This window comes from Neltuma alba, unplaced genomic scaffold (genome assembly GCF_004799145.2).
Source record: "Neltuma alba isolate B1F8T4 unplaced genomic scaffold, ASM479914v2 tig00011506_pilon, whole genome shotgun sequence".
Lineage (NCBI taxonomy): Eukaryota > Viridiplantae > Streptophyta > Magnoliopsida > Fabales > Fabaceae > Neltuma > Neltuma alba.
Window position 1 is genome coordinate 169,577 of NW_021636174.1, and position 20,835 is coordinate 190,411.

The 20,835-nt window shown below is 30.8% G+C and overlaps 1 protein-coding gene across 1 annotated transcript in view; it reads right to left on the reverse strand.

Moving 5' to 3' along the window:
- Positions 1-20,394, reverse strand: part of LOC114714462 (uncharacterized) — a 53,262-nt gene extending 32,868 nt beyond the window's left edge. The window contains exons 1-2 of the mRNA XM_028899204.1: positions 17,371-20,394; positions 16,469-17,107 (exon numbers count right to left, since the gene is read on the reverse strand). Of these exons, the coding sequence (XP_028755037.1) occupies positions 16,469-17,107; positions 17,371-20,394 (3,663 nt within the window). The remainder of the gene's footprint in view (positions 1-16,468; positions 17,108-17,370) is intronic.
- Positions 20,395-20,835: the final 441 nt, after the last annotated feature.

A 20,835-nucleotide genomic window follows, 5' to 3' on the forward strand; every position in this document is an offset into this window, starting at 1 on the left:
TATATCTATTAATCATACATGTTAAGAGAGATTTTTAAATTACTAAGTCCTTCTCTTATTATAATTTAAGAAATAACTACTAAAATTATAAAGTTCAAAATATTAGATAAATTTAGTTAAAAATAATAAAAATGCGAGATACATGCATGTTCAATTTTACCTTTGTTTATAAAGAGAGTAGATGAGATATGGAATGAAAATTTATTATAGAGAAACAACAAATGACATATATTTATAAAAGTAAAAAGACAAGTCGAAAATTTCAGAGAAAGAAAATTTATTTTATATATTTAGAAATATTATTAGGAGTTAAAAAAATTTTATAAAAAGAGACTGAAATCGGGGAATATGTTTATAGAAAAAGACAAAGTTGTGCAAATGCCAAGAGTTGAAATTGAAAGATTTGGGGTGAACTGAAAACAAAATATGCCAACTTAAAAGCGTGAGGGAAAATGAAATAAGAACGGATTTAAATTTTGGAAAATAACAATTAAGATTTAAGGAGTCAGTTCCTTTACTGATCTTTTTCTCTTAAAAAAAAAAATATATATATATATATATAATGCATTAAAATGTCCCTATCATTGCTATGTTTGGAGTTTGGACAGCAAATAAATTTACCCCTAATTTTATTTCTGTACCTAACATCCCGATCTTTTTAATAAAATTTGTTATGATGCAATTTTACTTATAATCTCTTTTTCCGCAATTTTATTTCTAATCTTGTAGTGTAATTTTACCCATGAGGAACAAAGTTACATAAAAAAAATCATGAATAAATTGCACCACTAAAAAATATTGAGGTATTGGATGCACCTAAAAAATAAAATTATGAATAAATTTACACCTTTACCCAATAAAATTTAGTTATTTACTATGTTTTTTTAGTTCCATTTAATTTTGCTATCCAACTTTTATCTTTTCCGAGTACATTGAAACAAGATTTTAGATAATTTATCACTGAATTTTGAGTAGTTACTATTGAGCTTTCAATTTTTAAACTTTATGCTTTCACAACTAGGGAAAATGACACTTAAAAACCTTGAAAATTATTAAATCTTAAATTTGGATTCGTCATTATACTTTAACATATTTTAACAGCATTTTTTTGAACAAAAAATTTTAACAGCACTTAACTTATAAAAAATAACATATTTCTGTAAAAATTGTTGCTTTGAGATTTATTAATTTTCATGATCTTTTTCTGTCATTCACCCTTTCAATTAAGTAGAAATATTTTGGTCTATTATTTATATATTTTTTAAATAATTCTGGGAAAATGACTTGATTAGTGATTGTTATCCCAGAGTGTCCTCCTGGCAGGATATGCTTGGGTCTCTTAGAAGAAACGTGATAAAATCATATCGATATTAAAAAGAAAAAGTAGTTAAAATTATTGTTTATAATTAATATGTATAGAACTTGTGATACTTTTTTTCTAAATTACCATTGCCATTTTACTATAAGAACTTAATGTGCAGAGATAAAAATATTCCAATAAATGGGGGTATTATGATTAAAAATAATCAACGTAAGAGATGAAGGGAAATTAACTATTATATTTAGAATTGAGTTTCTCTTGTATATCTGAATGGTCTGGATTTATGTTTTTCTTTATGAAACAAATATTTTTATAGTTTAAAATTTAAAATAATGATAATCTATCAGACATCAATTTTTCAAAAATATAATTTTATTATTTAAAGATCATTAGCTAAAGTCTTAAATATGAACAGTTGAAGTTGTAGTTAGATGCTCTTCCTGTCCTTAATATAAGACTATTTAACTAATTTGATTAAATTAAAAAAATTAGATAAGTTAGTTAATTATAAAAAATATGATATATTTTTTCTGAACTACCATAATCATCTTTCTTAATATTCTTCGTTCTCTTTCTACTTGATTATATTTGAAAAAATATCAATAAGAGTAACTTAAAAAAATTAATGAATATGAGAAATATATCTTATATTTAGAATTATTTAATTAGTCAGAATTATATGATTAAAAGCCGGAAGAGTAATACATATCTCATCGTAACAATAAGCGTTATGATGGTAATGGTCACGAACTTATTTCTAAGGCTAAGTTAGAATTTTCAAATGCACTTTACGTCTGGAAGAATACATTGGAGACGAACCTGCCCCACGTATAACAAACATGTGCTTTTGAACAAGCTAATTAAGCTACTCTCTCTTTTTGAACTTTCATATATTACTCGACGTACATATTTATGAACCTTCCTATTTAATTTCCTTTAAATTATTGTTGTACATATATATTTGGAAGAACCATATGTTATCTAAAAATTGTTAATTCTAAGCTCGAGAATAGCCAAAACTATAGACCGAAATAATTCATGATTATGATTCTAATTTTGTCCATCACTGAAAAGCATATGCATTTCATCAAATTATTCAATAAGGAAAAATTGGGGGGAAATTCCATTTGAAAATTTTATTTTTGAAAATGACCTAAATTAGAGCAGTGGCACCATGTGGGCGCAAAATTTGCAAAATAGACCCATACTTTTTTGTATAAATATTTATTAAGTCCTTCTCATCAATAAACTTTTCAATTGGGAACTTTCCCCAGTTTCCCTAAAAAAAACGTAACTTTCCAAACCATCTAATATGAACGAGTGTCCACGAGATAAAATATCTTATTTATCTACATCCAGATAATAAATATATAAAAGAATATAATTTTTTAAAAAATATAATGTCGCGATTATATATATGACTGTGTAAAAGAATTATAAATTGAAACTGCAAGTTAAATATATTTATACTGAAATATCTTAAATATTAAATTATTATAAAGAGATTCGTTATAACATTACAGTTTGAAGTAAAAGCATTCTGTTTTAATTTTTTTTTAAAACATTGATATTGTAAGTTATCTTTTTTTCCCCCTATTTCTAATTGATGTTCTGGCTGGAAACCAGCGACATAATAGAACACCTTTTTTCCTTTTTGCTCCGCCAATATACAATGAACCCCCAAGAAGGTGTTCAACTTGAATTTTATGTATCCCCGTGCAAAATACTACCTCCAATCTTTAATATAAGACTCTGTTTGACTTTTATTTTGGTCCTAATATAAAATATCAATCTACTTTGTCTCTCATATTTATATATATATTTTCAAAGTAGCCCTTCTAACAATGATAGTTCTAGTTAATACACTTGATTACCAGGGATATTTTAGAAAAGACAACACATATTTAGGACAAATAACTAACTTAACTTACTTCCTTAATCTCCTCAAATTAGTCAACTGGCTCTTATAATTAGGACCGGAGGTAGTAATAATTATCATGGCCGTAATAAATTTATGAAAAAAGTAACCGAAAGAGAATAAAAATGACACAAAATATGTGGTAATTAATGGACATTCATATATTTACTGGGAGGAAAAATAAAAAAGAATTAATTAAAATTCTTGAAAAAAAAAAAGTGTAATGTACATATATAGTCATTCTTATTGCAAAAAAATGTAACTTATATTGTACTATATTACCTCCGGCTTTTAATATAAGACCTCATTTGACTTTTATTTTGATCATAAATATAAGACCCCGATCCACTTTATCTCTCATATTTATGCATTTTTTTTCTAAGATAGTCCTTCTAATAATGGTAGTTGTAACTAATACACTTTATTAGCAAGGATATTTTAGGAAAGATAACACCTATTTATTACAAATAACTAATTTAATTTATTTTCTTAATTTTCTCAAATTAGTCAACTAGCTTTTATAATTAGGACCGAAGGTAGTATTAAATAATATTATGAGTAGTTATGATTAAATTTAAGGTTAAGACCATTATTTTTAGTTATTGAAATTTAATTTTTTTGGGTTTTGATTAAACCAGTGGTTTTTGTCTTTATTTCAAGGACAAAAATCACCACTCCAAGGACCAAAAATCTCTTGATAGACCGAAATGCATTTAGACTTGAGAGACCAAAACTATTTATTTGAAATTTTATGGATTAAAATCATTGGTTTAGAATTTCAGTGAAAGGAATTTCATGGATTAAATATAATGGGCCTGTTTGGATTGATGATAGAAAAAGTAATTTATCTTTAATTTAACTCTTAAGAAAGTTAGATTAGATAAAAGTTAGATTGAGTAATATGATTTACGTTTGAATTAACTTTTGTAAAAAAAGTCAGTTTGTAAAAAGAAAATTGTTTGGATTATTATTGAAAAAGTAAACTTAGTTATAAAATGACAAAAAAGATAAAAAAATTTATTAAATACTTAACATCTACTATACTCTTTAGATACATTCCCCCCTACATTTTCTTTTATCCCTTTTTAAATTTATTATAAAAGCATACTCATCTCGTCTTATTTATAAAGCATTTTTAACATATTTCACACAAATTAAAACAAAACTTAAATTACATTAACTCTTATCTAAAATATAATAATTTTTAACTTTATCTATATTTAATATATACACTTCAAAAAAATAATCATTTATATTATAATAAATAAAGGACAAAATAATACATTTATACTAAAAATTTAATGAGGTGACTTATAAATAAGATAAAAATATTTTTTACTTATAAATAAGACCAGAAGAGTATTTATAATTAAAAACATATTTGTAACCTATTTATTACTTTTAATTAATTTTAACTAATTTTTAGTATCCACAAATTAATTATTTAACGTTTATAATAAAAACTAGAGAGTAATAAATTCTTTAAAGGTGGAATCCCCTTTTTTTTTAAACTTCTCTCTCCATCTTCTTAACACTCCCACCAACTCTGATTGTTTTCTCTCTCCACGATTAAAAAGTCACAAGTAGGAAATTTTTGCTTTAATGTCCTTACTGGTAAGTGCTAACACAAACAATCAAATTTCATGAATTGCACGGTTTGTTATTTGCACCGCACAATTTCCCACCAAAACGCCCTGACAAACAAGCCCAATATTACTGACCCTTGATCTAATGAGTTAATTTAGTATTATTTAAAATTTTTTCACTATAATTAGAATCAAAGGGAGAAAATTATTATTTAACCTGTTTATATTCCAACGCAGATATAACTTGTCCTTAGTCTCGTTTCTAGTTTCTCTCAATTTTCATAATCAAATATTCTACAATATTTTTGGTCATTGAAATTTTCCTTATAAAATAAGGAAAATATAACATAAATTAACAATAGCTTTCTAACATATACAGAGAAAATTAATTAAAGGTAATTTAGCAATTATGTTTCAGATTTGCCCCTAATTGAATGGCTGAGATCCCTCCATAAAAATTGCTTCTTCTTCTTCTTTTTGAGATTAACGAGGAATATTTATGAAAAAGGCATTTAATAATCCAAACTGTTATAAATATTACGTTGTGTGGATATTCATAACTCTATAGTCTTTTAGGATTTCATCTCATGGTTAATGGCATTTGCCTTGTATGTACTATAATGTAGGTTAATTCTTCTATTTATGATATTGTAACTCTTGGAATAGTAGGATACCTATAAATAGAGGCTTAATACAAAGGATTGTATGCACATGAAAAATCTAGATGAATAAGAATTCTTCCCTACTCCTCATCTCTACATTTTTCTCTCGCTCTTCTTATGTTCCCATTTTTTTTTTTCAATATTTTTATAATATATTATCAGTACGAGTTTTTTACATCGTTTATGTATCTAATGTACAAGGTGGACAACACAAAATCATCAGCTTATATGTCACTTCTAAAATTAATATTAAAAGTCATAAACAAACTGTTAGTTGAGGTGAGAAGCAGTCTCAACCCATAAGGAAGAGAAAATTTTAAACCATTGACTTGCCAAGGAAAAAAATAGTATATTATTAATTAATGAATACAAATCAACTGGAAGTAATTTAAAACTATTTATTCAATTAAAATTTAAAGTTTATTATATTGTTTAATACCTATCACAATATGTTTCGACAGTAATATAAATTGAAGGGAAATCATTTGCAAATAGATTATTATATATATAAACTTATTAATATGAATACAAATCACTAGTTGTCTAATTAATTGATAGGTTATGCTGGGAAAAAATTGATACGTTAAGAACAAGATTTAAATGATAATATTTTCAAAATAAATTTTAAATCTATAAAAAATTTGGTTCATAATTATAAAATTATTCAATTTAAAATATTATTAAAGTCGAACTTTCAAACACAATTCATGAATAAGTTGGGTAATTTCTGGTCACTTGAAGATAGTTTGAAGAATAAATTGGATGAGATACGGAAAGAGGTTTGGAGTTTAAAATTTAAACATGTAATTACAAAAAATGATAACGATGCAAGGCTTAATGATATTAATAGAGCAACATTAGCTGGGAAAATCATATTAGAGGTACTTATACTTTCTCTCAATTTTTAATTTGGTACTTATGTGTTTTTTTATCTTAATTAAGTCATTTAATTTTACCTGTTTAATAACATTAGTTCTTATAACTTTTTTCTATTAGCATTTTTCGTCTTCATGCAAAGGTTAACGACATTAATAGAGCAAAGTTAAAAATTTAATTAAGAGAAGAAAAAATAAATAGATACCAAATTAAAAATTAAAAAAAAAAGTAGAGGTACCTCTAAAATGGTTTTTTCTGTTTAAAAAAAATTGTTATAAAAGCCTGACAACACTGAACATTTGATGGGTCGAATAGGTGTCTCTCCTGATATTTCGATTGTTAAGATAGTCATTTATGTAGTTTTGGATATTTCAATATTTTTTTGGCAGAAAGGGTATTTCAATATTTGTTGATACTTATGTAGTGACTCAGTAAACAAAAAAAAAAGTCTATATTTTTAAAGGTTAAAGTATGTTTTTGGTCTTTTAAATTTACATGAATCCCTTAAATCTATTAACACTGTTAATGTTACTAAGGAAAAAATCGCTGAGTGAGCAAATTTAAGTGAGGATTACATAATTAATGGCTGACAAGGCATGCTTACATTTTTAATCTTTTAATTATATTAAGTGAAATGACCCTTTTGCCCCTGTCCACAGCTTTTTCCCCACACCCCCTACATGGTTCACCCGGCCGTCATCACCAACGCCGTGACGCTGGTTACTCCAAACAAACAAGCCAAACTCAATGGGTTGAGGAAATAGCTGGAGGTAAAGTTGGAGGGCGAAGATTATGTGGCTATGAAAGGTATTTTGTCAAAAATCATATCAACACCCAGTCGGTCATCACCATCGACTTTGAACAGTTAGAAGGGTTTTATGAAAATTGTGGCAAAAATTCAAATCAACAATCGAAACCTGAAACTAACTGCAAGTTACAGCAAAAAAATCATTGATTTTATCAAAACTGCAAATTGCAAAGGCCCTATGTGAAAAGCAGAAATCTAAGAGGAGGTTTTTCAGAAATTGATAGACCAGACGATGATTGATTCTTGATGGTCGGCAGAAATTGTGGAAGACGAGACGGAGACGAGGATGGAATGAGGGGGACGAAGAGTGGGGAGGGCTAAGGGAGATTTGTGGTGAATCGACTAACACACTAATATGAGGTAACAAAGGGAAATGGTAGGAGAAAACAGAATCAAGCAGGAACTGCCATTGCAGAAGAAAATTGAAAATGAAAAGCAAGAGGCCAAACGTAGATCTGGTAACACCAGTGGTTTGAAGGGAACAACTAAATATCTTGATAATTCTTATTATGTGTATGCCGTTCTTGTTATGGTTTCTGTTAAAGCTAAAACTCATTTTTAACCTTTCAGATAAAATTCAAACCGGAGATTATACTTTTACCAAAAACCTTCCTCTAACAAAGTTTGATTAGGTTGGATTAGGGGTGTTCAATCTGTCCTATCCCAATCATCCTGTCCCAGTAAATTCAGGATGGGACGAGACTGAACAAAAAAATTTTGGGACGAAATAGGACAGTAACTAGAACGGGATCGTCTCGAGCCGTCCCGTCCCGTCCCCAGATATTTTTTCAAGAAAGATTATTTATAAAATAATTATTATTAGATTATTAAATTTACTTATTAATAATAATAATTTTCATGGTGATTTTTTTCCTTAATAAAATAATTCATAAAGTCATTATATAGTTTTTTTTACGGTTTTTTTCACAGTATTATTTTTACACATTTTTTATACTATATAATTAAGCTTTATAAATAATATTTTTTTATAATGTTTTTATCTTTAGAAGTCCAATAAAAAATAAGTATTATACTATAAAAAAGTTTATATAAAAAATTATAATATTTTTGTAAGGAAAAAAAATAAAAACGGGACGTCCCGATCCTATTCCAGTCTCAAAGGGACATAAACAAAACCGGAACGGGAGGACAGGACGGGACGGGACACACGAGATAAAGTCCTGTGAACACCCTTAGGTTGGATCATGGGGTGAACGGCATCAAGTTGTTAGATGCCAAACGGTGTTCTCTTGCATCTATCCAGAAAGGAAACAAAGAAACACGAAAAACTCTGTTTTTTTTTGGCACAAAGAAATACGAAAAACTACAGACGGAAGGCAAACGCTTTGATAATTATTTGAGATCGTTCTTGTTAACAACGATTTCTAGCATGGCATTTTGATAATTATTTTTCACGGTGTAGCATCTTGGTAATTCCGTTTATAGTATAATAATAAAAGAGCCTATTTTAGTCTTCTAATATACAAAAATATTATAGTAAAAAAAAATTAAAATCTGAGATTGCTTCATTAGCATTACACAGTATCCACCCAGTCAGCATTTTCTGTTAGTAATATTCAAGGTATTAAGTTCTAAGAATTAAAAATACACTTTATAAACTCAAAGGACTAAAATAAATCCTAGTGCAAACTTCAAGGACTAAAAGTATACCCTAGCCATTTTTAAATGATTTAGACATATTATTGTATTTTTCAAAATTTAATTTGAAATTATTGATTCAGAGTTTATCTCAACCTAATTCTGGGATTAAGTAGGTAATTTATTAATTGGAAAAATGTGAAGTTCACGTCATTCTTTTTTATGAAAGTGAAGTTCACCTAATTGAACTCTTATTAAATTGTATTAATTTTTCCAACTGAAAATTTCTAATATTTTCTTGTTCTAATTTTATCCCAGATTCAAAATATCAAATGAAAAATTATTTAGTAAAATTTTCTCTAAGACCTGAATTTGTTTTTAATCATAATATTAAATGAGTATTCAAATATCTAATTAAAAATTTGTTTCTCAACTCACAAGACTAAAATAGAATGGGTTTCTCATGATCGCGTATTTGGTACGTTTGCCCAATTCTGCCCAATACTTAGTTGCCATTGAAAAGTTGTTGTTGTAACTATCATGGCTGAAATACTTTTAGCGGCGACAAAAAGGTCACTGCCAAAGCTGAAAGCGAGGTCCCAAAAAACTGGCTTTACTGATACCATGTCATCGCTGTCGGCAAGCACTAGGGGTGAGCAAAACTGAACCGTAACCGAAAACCAAACCGAACCAAATTTAATTTCGGTTTTTCGGTTCGGTTATTCGGTTTTCGGTTATATATTCGGTTTTTATTTTTTAAACAATTCGGTTTCGGTGTTCGGTTCGGTTAGTAGAAAAAAAAATTCGGTTATAACCGAATAACTGAAATAAATATATTATATATTTATATTTAATAAATATTGTTATAACAAATATATATGTGGGTATATGTGAACTTTTTAAATATATTTATATTCAACAAATATGATTATAATAAATATTATTATAATAAATGACATTGAATGATGAAATATTTATTAATTAATAGTTATAATTGTGTTTGATTATTATTTTTAATTTAAAATTATTTTTCATATTTATATATTTCGGTTAATCGGTTAACCGAACCGAAATTTTCGGTTAATTCAGTTTCGATTAGTTCGGTTATTCGGTTTCGGTTCGGTGTTTAAAATTTACTCTATTAGGTTATTCAGTTAATTCGGTTATCACCGATAACCGAACCTAAAAACCGAATACTCACCCCTAGCAAGCACGTCCTTGCTAGTAGTCAGCACGTCATTACTAGCCACCTTCACGTTATCACTGGCCACCTCCACGTCAATGCCACATCACCAACCCCATGCCACGTCACTCCTTGCCGCCATGTTACCGCCCAAATATTTTTACCTTAAATGTGTCGTCTTCAAGATTTGAACTCGTGATCACTTCCTTTCATATCCAATCTTCTTACCGTTGAGCTGGATTGAATTTGTTTATTATATTATATCTTCAGCGACGACATTAAAAAGTCACCGCTGAAGATGACAAAAAAAAAACCTTCAACGATGACCTTCTGTGGTGATAAAAAAAGTCACCACCAAAAGTCATACTTTGAGCGGCGACTTTTAGTGTCGCCGCTGAAAGTCATCGCCTAAAATCTTTTTTTTAGTAGTCAACGGTCAATGTGTCCCCTCATTATTCCTAGTGTATAATTGATATGATATAATTAAAAGAGAAGTTTAAAGATGCACACAATTTTAATCTCCTACACCTACAATGAGATGTATTTATGGTAAAATGTAAAAAAATTTCAAGAGTCAAAATCGTTAATAAATTTAAAGCAACTACGGTTGTCTAAATGCATTGGAAAAACGGAATGCACCATCACTTTGACAAAAACACTAATATTATATCTCAAAGCAAGGTACTAACGCCTAATCACACACACAGACACACACACAGACACAGTTGATGCACTATATTCAATTTAATTAGTGGCAGATGGGTAAATATAAACATATCTGGAAAAACAAACACACAGATATGAGATCTCAACGAGAAAAATAACCCTTATCTAGCAACGGGCGACGAGTTTATAATCTCATGCAAGATGGCCCTTAAGCAAACAGATGTACAACAATATATTTTTTTTTAATGCAAGGGTCACATGTTTATTTGACCGATAAAGTACGACAATATTATTACAAAGTCCGTGAAGGTATTTTTTTTCCTTGGCAAATAAAAGTACAAGAATGAGCACAATTGAAAATAATGAGTACAGACATGGCATCCATCTTCAAAAGCCAAAAGGCCTAAATTTGGCAGCAATTGTTTCCCAGCATTGGTCTCGTTGTTCTAGAATGTCTTGGCATTCCTGTAGAAGATGAGAATGGAGTTCCCTGGTATTTGCATGCTTTTGCTGTGCAATGTTAAAATGGGATTGAGCTGTCTCTAACTCTTTCTGAGCCATTTCTGCTGATTGTGCAGCTTTTGCCTCTTGATCATGAACATTTGCAAGTTCTCTTTTTTTTGTGTGGAGCTTATTGCCCAAATCCTTTAGAACTTGTTGCATGCGTTGAGCTTCAGATCCATCATAATTAAAAACCTTCATTCTAACAGACTCAACCCAATCTTTGTCAAAGCCTAGAACAGAAGCATCATCTAAATGTTTTTCCAACAATCTCTTGTCTGCTTCAGTGATAGTGAAGGGGGTCTTACTGGCCAAAATGTTCAATATATTTAGGAGAACTCTATAAGAGAAGCATAACAACTCAATGCTTCGGTGCTTTGAAGAAAGGCGTAGTTGTGGGTGAGTCTTGAATGCCTCTGCTAGCATGGAAGGCTCAGCACCCTCTAGTTTCATCATATCAACTATCTCTTTCACCCCAGGAACACTCAAAACATTGTTGGTGTCATAAATAGAAGGAGCCATCCCTAACAAAGCCATCAGATTGGAAAATAATGAGATATAATAAACGCAAACTCAGATTCAACGAGGAACTAAGTCAAGCATTATGAAAGCAAACATGCTATATGGTAAGGGCACAAGACTTACTGGAATATTGAATAGCATCCATAGCATGAGAAGGTTGCTTAGTGGTTTCAACATTGTCTTGGATGTTTGCTCCTAAATGAGTCAACGTTGGAATATGAAATGTCTTCAAAATTTTAAAATACACGGAGGAAGAGTTAACAAAAGAAGATAGCAGAGGAACTCACCATAAGTAGTCTTGGAAGGAGTAGGTGAATGAATTTGCTTGGGACTTGCTGGTAAGGGTGGCACAGAAGGTTCACCTATAATAAATAAAATATATAAAAATATAGTGCAAACCAAAGGTTGAAATATTTCATTTAAAGAAAGGAATAATACCATGAAGAGAATTGTCGTCCTCTTTTCTCAATGAAGAACCCATTGCCATCGTGCGATTTCTCTGTCTTCTGGCAGCTTTCAAGCCACCTATAAAACCTAATTTATGTAAGTAATCAAGGCTGGAAATTTTGAAATCAAGACACAAAAATCTTACCTTCCTCTTCCTCTTCAAAAATTTCAGTAGTTTTGCTGGTGATGCCTCCAGCCGAAAGGACATCGAGGTTTGGACTCATAGGAGCAGGTACCTTCTATTCGAAATGATGGATAAATTATAATACCAATGACAACGTCATTACATGTTTAAATGATTGCAAGAAGCCCACCTTTTCAAAAGTTAAGGAGCTTAGATCCATGGTCTCTGTTGAACTACGTTCTTCAGCTCTTGCTTCTACAATCTGCAGACCATCAAAGATATTTAAGTTGGATTTTTGTATAATACAAAAGTATTAGGAAATCAATCTTCAGTGAATTCTTAATATTTGTTGAATTATAAGATTGTATGCCAACTCTGGTTTTTGGAAGTGACTGGGGATCCATCTTGAGCGTTTCCTTTTCCTCATCTTTGCCTACCAACTCATCCTATACAAAGATGAACAAGAAAGACGTGCAAGTCAGCTCATCTAGCATAACAATATATTTATATATATATATATATTGTATGAGAAAGAACTAAAGTTTCATCTTTGAAGATTTATCTTGTGAAAAAGAAGCATAAGTTGTTGGCACGGTGTTTATTGGTTCTAAACCTGTTATTTGATTTGTTGTTTCAATTGCATTTGAATTGAGATCTTCAGTAATATATGGATACCCTACTTCTTTATGATTCTACATAAAACAATATGATAAATCAGTAATTATATTGCTTTATTCAAGAAATATTTTTGCTACTAGCATTCTAAGGAATTTTAAATTCGACGATAAAGTTGCCATTTTTTATGTATTTCGAATAGGATGCGCTTTAACAACTTACTTTCTTATTTCTTGATTACCTTGACAGACAAGCCCGAAAGAAAAAAAAAATTCTAGCTAGTTAATGTTGAATTTGTAAACAGATGAATACATATACAAATGAATTTTAAACTCATCTTTGTTGAAAAACATTTGGATCAAAAGATGGCTGTTTCCTTATAAACATGCCAAATACCTGATATTCTCAGACAATCAAATACTATCAAATATACCTTTGTCGATTTTGAGGTGCCATTCGTGGGTTGTTGTGGATCCATCATAGTTTTTCCATTTTTCATTCCTTTGCCAACCGATTCTTCATCCTATATAAAGATATGAATAAGAAACATGCTTAAGTCCTAGACATATGTCTTGTATATTTCTGTATGTCCATAATTGAAATGATAATATTTTCACTTTTGGAAAATATTTAATAGGTATCCTAATATTTTAATTATCCCATATTAAAAAAAAAAGGTATATTAGTCCTCAAAAATTTTTCCTTGCTTCTTTAGAACGCTTACATATAATGATGCATGTGATATAGCAGTAGAAATAAAAAATTATGGGCAATATATATGTTGAATTCATCTCGTGTTTGTGTGTGTCTGATCGACCCACGCAAAAAATTATTAGGACATACCTTTGTCATGTCTGGTGCAGCAACTACTGATTGTTGTGGGTCCTTAATTATTTCTTTATTTTTCGTTATTTTTCTTTCAACCAACTCATCCTACGTACATATGTAAAGATTAATAAGCAAAGGGTTTAATTTGTAATAAACAATCTATCTATATTAGAAAGAGCAACAATATTTAAATTTTTTAAACAAAAATTTTGTAGCAAATATTTATAACTCATTTGATTGATTATATATTTATTTAAATAATTAATCAAATTTCCATTCAATTTTTTATGGTCATATTAACTAAATTACTTAATTTTGTGTCCCAGTATGATAAAAGCATTAAACAAATAACTGTTTAAAAAAATAAAATTAAGCTAAAGAAAAAATTCTTAAATTTTTTGAAATAGTTTTGGCCAAAATTTAGGGATGAAGGGTAAATCAGTAAACAAAAAGTAGTTCCACATAAATTTTAATAAAAAAAGTATTTTTTCAAAAAAAATATTCTTAACCACATTAACGGTTTGGAGTATTTTGCTCTGATTTCTTTATTTTTCAACACTTTTTTTTTTAAAAAAAAACCAGATCAACACTCTTTTCCGAACCAACACATCCTACTTATATATATAAAGATTAATATGCAGAGGGCTTAATTTGTAATAAACAATCTATCTATATTCGAAAGCAACAATAATCTCACCTCTGGTGACATAGTTGAGGATTGTTCTGCTTCCAAGCCTCGTTTCTCTTTGCCTTCTCCCATATTTATATGCGAGGAAAGCTTTTCTTGAACCTGAGGAGGAGTTGTGATTTCTGCACAACGGATTTCCAATGTTATATTAAAATTAACATAATAATATTTAATTTTGAAGAATGACTTCTCTAAATGCATACCGTAGAAAGAAAATCGAGGACAATCATTCACTCTAGAAGATTTTTCCAATTTTCGAAAATCAACTTCATTACAGATACTGATGAGGCTTGAAAGCTTTTCAAGGGTTAGATTTGTAATTTCGGGAAGCACTTCCATCATCCCCATCTCTTTTGTCTCATCTTGTCTGATCAATACGTGCTCAAGTTTGGAAGATTCTTTTATATCCAAATATTGTAAATCTGGAAGGATACCAGAAATTGTGATAGAGAACAAGTATCTCAACTTGTCACAACCTTCAACAATCAGATAACGTAGGGTTGGAAAGCATGGTTGATGACACAAATGATCATCATCAGCATTTTCCTCAATGATGTGAGTTAATTCCTGGCATGATGATATCTTCAGCAGCAGCAACTTCGGTAGGCTCTTCAGTATAGAGTTCGAGAAGATAACTTTAAGCTTGTTGCATCCTCTGATTCTCAAATCTAAAATGTTGTTGAGGCTAAGCATATATTTGGGGCCCACACATATATTCTTCAACTCACTTAAACTTTCCAACTCCAACCGCCATAAGGTTGATGTCAGTGGCTCACGTCCTTCCCCTTTTTCCTCTGTTTCCATATGTGTTAAATTGAAAATCTCCTCTATTTTAGATTCACAAAATAGAATAGTTTCTATAGATTGCAAGAGCATCTGCACTGCCTGTAATATCATATTTAAATTATAAATAGCAATTAACGTTAATATATCAAAATTAACTTATCAATTGAAAAGAAAATTACAAAACACCAAAAGAAAACGTTGAACAAAGCCATACCTGTGCAGGGGTGGAATCCTGTTGTCCTCCAAGTGCATGAACCGTGAAATCAGTTAAAGATGTAATATTAAACTCTGGAGCCACTTCCAAATAAAATGACTCTAGAGAAGATAAGCCTCTCAAATAACAATTTTTTGGACAAATGCTCACGAGCCTTGGTAGGGATTGAAAATATAACCCTTCCAGAACAGGGAAATCAATGTAAGTTTGGATATTTTGATTCTCATGATGGCTTGTTCCAAACACATATTTCAACTCGGAAGCATTACAAATATCTAGAGATTTCAAATGTGAGGGTGATCTGAAAGCATATGCTGGAAATAGATATTCCAGTGCATCACAATTTGAAACCCTTAACACTTTCAACTTTGGAAAGATGGATCTGTGATTCATGAGAGGTCCAACTTCTCCCTCATCCGCCACAATGTACTTTAGTTGCTCACATCTTTCGATTGTCAAATTTTCCCATAGAATCATGGCGGCCGTTGGTAGAGTAAACAATGTCTTTGATTTGGAAAAATTCAAGAGAGTCATCTCTTTAATATTATTCAATGATTGTATTGAAAGGCATTGAGTTGCTCGAATAGGAGGCATCACATTTTCAGATGTATCTAGTTCCTACATACAACAATAAAAAAAATATTAATGTACAGGAAAAATAACCTTATGAAATAATTGATAAACCACTCGAATCAACTATTAACATTATATATTAACTTTAATTTATTAATAGTTGTTCCAATTTTTCTAATAGTTTTAAGAACAAACTGTTGCATTTAAAACTTCATTTACAAAATAAAAAGTTATAGCTAGATTGGAATGTACTTTACCTCAATTTTCATCGATAAAAAAAATACAAAAAATAAACCTTTTTAAATTTGACGTATGTGAAAGCTAATTCATTTAATGTGATGACTTAAAATTTATATTTACTTCTCTCTTTTTTTCTTCCAATTCTTTCTTAGAGCAAAATAAACTTTGTCAAGTTATACAATTAACCTAAAAAGCTTAACATATTTGAAGATTCAAAAATAATTTTTTAATCAAATCAAAGTTTCAATTTTTAGTAGCAATTCTCAAATATATAAAATAAATAATATTAAGTTAAATGGAGCATTAAGTACCTTGATGGTTTTCTTGTTTGGTTGTCCTTCTAGGCAAACCAGCAAATCATCAGTAAAAGATTCAGCGTTCTGATTCTCCAAAGTAGCATCCTCTAGAGAAGGCCATGCCAAGTTATAATTCATTGCAAAAATGCTGATAAGCATTGGTACATCTTCAAGGCAGAGTGACACTAAATTCGGGAGATCAAAGTGAAGCTCAACGTTATGATTTTGATTTGATTGATGATCCACATGATGGTATTTTCCAACAACATATTTTAACTCAAGAGCATTCTGGACCATCAATGACTTCAAATTTTGAAGTCCTATAGATATTGAAGATGGAAATAAAAATTGCAAGTCCTTGCACTCCAAGATTTCTAGTTTCTCTAACTTCGGAAAAACAGAGTGGCAACTCATCATCATCTTATCATTATAATCATCTTCCTCCATTGTTATCAAGTTCTTCAATCCATCACATCCTTTAACTGTGAGCTCTTCCCACAATATCAACGAGGCCATGGATAAAGTAAATAATGATACCGAATTTAAAGACACTTGTGCCAATTTCAACTTCTTGATATGACCGACATTGAAATATAGTTGTCTCAGAATGATTCCAGAAGTTTCAAACCATGTCTTGGATGTAAATGATGATCCCTACAAACAGAAACCGTTGTTCAAATACCAGACCACATATAATAGTTTGCTATTTAAAATATTTAATGGAATGCTATATCCACATCGATGACGAATACTGTAAATTTTGAATCCAGAGCAGTGATATTTGAATCAAATATTTTTAACACTCCTACCTTATTTTATTTAGTTTTTATGAATTGTTTTATTACTATTCTATTAATTGAACATATCAATTAAATATCAGAGAAAAACGAAAATAGGGAACAATAAGAGTAACACACCTGTTGTGTTGCGTCGTTCGGAACTCTGTCCTTACACACGGCGACGTTGGTCTCTTCACTCGATTTATGCCCAAAACAACACATTGGAGCCCAAGAGAATGCAGATGTCTTTGTTCTCAAAATTGGAGGTGATGGCTTTTGCATTGACAAAGACACGGATTTGTGATATTCTCGAAAAATGCTGATGAAACTTGGTACTTGAGAAAGTTCCATTTTCTTTAGTGAGGGCAGCATAGTATGGTCTCCATTTTGGAACTTATCAAATATATAACTCAGCTGCTCACAGTCACTTATCGTTATCTCTTCCAAGGATGCAAGAGCTCCGCCGAAAAGAACTAGCAAGATCATTCGTAATCTTCCACATCGTTTAATTTGAAGAGTTCTTAATTTTGGGAACAATGACTCATAACTCTTCTCTTCATTATCACCACCCGCTATTTCTCCTTCCGAGCTCTTATATGCTATGATGTGTTCTAGGGAATCACAATTCTCAATACTTAGTGTTTCCAATTGCGTGAGACTCTGAGCGGTGAATGATTGAAAAATTGATGTCAATTTTGGACAAGCATTCAATTCCATGACCTTAAGATGACACAGGCTCAACTTGCCATCAAATGATATATTTCTCAATTTTTGGCACTTCGTCAACCTCATAGTCTCTAATTGCTCTAGAAAGCCAGACGGCAAAGAACCTCGATATAAATCTTCAACATCCATCTCTTTGAGATTTAGTTCAACTAACTTGGAGAAAGTAGTCACATTAGTTTCATGATTCTTACTGTCAATGAGGCACTGCATGTCAGGCCAAGAATACAAACGAAGAACAATTAAATCATTCATGCCTCCTTCTTCCACTGGAACAATATCAGGGACAAGATTCTTCCATCTTGTTTCTTTACACCCTCCTAATATAAGAAGCTCGGCAGTTCGTACAAATTGCTTGAATGTTGCCTCTGAAATTAGATTCCGCCAATCACATGGGTAAAACCATCTTGATATGAAACCATACTTTTCTATTCCCCGAATCCTTTCAAGATTCCACCAAGATATTTTATATCTATGTAACGTAGAAGGAGATAAATTTTCAAAAACAACACATGCTTCTTTTATGTCAACCTGATTTCCTACAAAGCTCAATTCTTCCAGTTGGGAGCATTTTCCAATCACTTCAAAAGGATTGTTCTTTTCAATTTCACATTTATCTACCTCCAACAACCTCAACTTGTTTAGGTTTAAAATTTCTTTTGGTAGCTCAATGATTGAACAATCAAATAACCAAAGACTCTCAAGCCTATGTAAGTTTCCTAGCAAGGAGATGTCGCCTAATTTCAAATTCAATAGGTTGAGAGTCCGAACATCCTTTAATGATCGAAATGAATATATTAGTGTTGGAACTGAAATTTGTTCATCACTTGCTAAATACAAAACTTTCAGCCTCATCATCTCTACAAAAAATGTATCAGGTACTTCCAAATTCTTTGAACCACCTAGAAATATCATTAAAATTTCTAGGTTCTTTCCATCGAATTTACCAGGAAAACCATCATTCTTCCAAACCAAATACCGCAAGTTCTGTTTTATAGGCTTTTTAAGATCCATGATCCATTGAGTATCTTTCTCTCTTATCCATAAAGCTACTTCACGAACCAAATCATGCATCTTCATGCATTCTTCATTGTCAGTCAACAATAAAGAAGAATCGATCACTTCTAGTATGGCTTCACCCACTTTGCTTCTTACTGAATGGTACCTGTCCACCTCTCCAAAAAGGCCTAATCCTATAGCAAATTTGCTTAAAATTTGTATAGAAATTTGAAAATCTTCTGGGAACAAAGAAGATATGACAAATATTTCTTTGGCTTTTTCATTTTTCAAGTAATCATAGCTCAATTTCAGGCATTTATAAGCCTCTGTCAAACCTTGCTTAATATCATTGGATTCCAAAGCTTTCAAAGCATCTGTCCAAGCAAATAAAGGCCGATTTTTTAATGCTCTTGCTATTGCTACAATTGCAACTGGTACTCCTCCACATTTCTCCACAATTTTTTCTGCCACAACCCTCAAACCACTAGAGGAACCATTAATGCTAGCCTGTGCTAGGAAAAGATCCAATGCATCATTGTCAGTCAATATCTGAACTTGAATCAATTTTTGGCACTTCATTAATGAACAAACATGTGGATTACGTGTGGTTATTAATACACTGCAATCCATGTGTTGGTGACTAGATGGGATTCCCAACTTTTGTATAAGATCAAGCTCTTCCCATACATCATCTAGGATTATAAGAAGCCTCTCTTTCATATTAGTGATTTTGGACCATATTTTCTTTGCATGTTCTTCTTCCTTTCCTTCCTTTAATTCCAAATCAAGATCTTTTGCCAAATCATGTTGAATCTTTTTGAAATCTAGAAGCTGAGAGACAACAAGAAAGATGACTTTGTCAAATTTGGATCCTCCGAGTTCAGCAGCCACTTGTAATGCCATTGAGGTTTTGCCTGTTCCCCCAGTGCCATGCAATCCGATCATATTGCAATTTTCATCTTCTAGTGCCTTTTTTAGATCTTGAAACTGTGACTTTCTGCTCTCAAAATGCATGAAATCCTGTGAAGATTGGTATTTTATGCTAGGAAAATCAGCTGCCCCTGCCACTATGTTAAAGTTACATCTTTTCAAAAGTCTGTCAATCTGTTGTGTCTTCTCCTCCATGTCTTTGCCTTTCCGATATTGTTGCCAGCAATTAAGACACTTATCATTAAAGCATTTCTCTTTTCTAGTGTCACACTCAATGAGACTTCCAGCTTCCCGTGTCCATTGTAGTGCTTCATCTGTAACCCTAGAAACACCTCTGGCTTTTTCTATAATTCTATTTACATCTAGGAGCTTTGCTTTTAGTTCTTCCTTTTTCTTATCAAATGTTGCAGCATAATTGTGAAAACAACATAAATATCGAACTTCGCCTTTGACAAAATTTACTAAACTTTGGACCTCATTCTTTGCAATTTCCGCACCGATGCCCTCCATCTAACAAGGATATATATAAGGTTACTATCAATATCTTCTAGTCTACGGTTTTATTTATGAATAATGATTAAATCTTAAAGTCATGACTATAATATAATAATCTATGATCTTAACAAGCATACAAATAAGAGGTAAGAAGACTAATTATTAAATGATGCTACAAGTCATTTATATATATATATATATATATATATATCAGAATTCGATCGTGAATGTGACTTTCTTTGAGAACCAGTCATGGGACCTAAAGTATCAATTTATGGGGAGAGCATGGAGAATAATAATAACATAGAAATAAGTAAACAAGGCAATATTCCTTTCCTTGTCACTAATGCACTTGAGAACTTCTCTCTTCATGAATTAAAACCACTAAAACTTGACCTGAACTTGACAAGGATCCACAAGAAAATGAAACGAAAAGACATGAAACAAAACGGAATA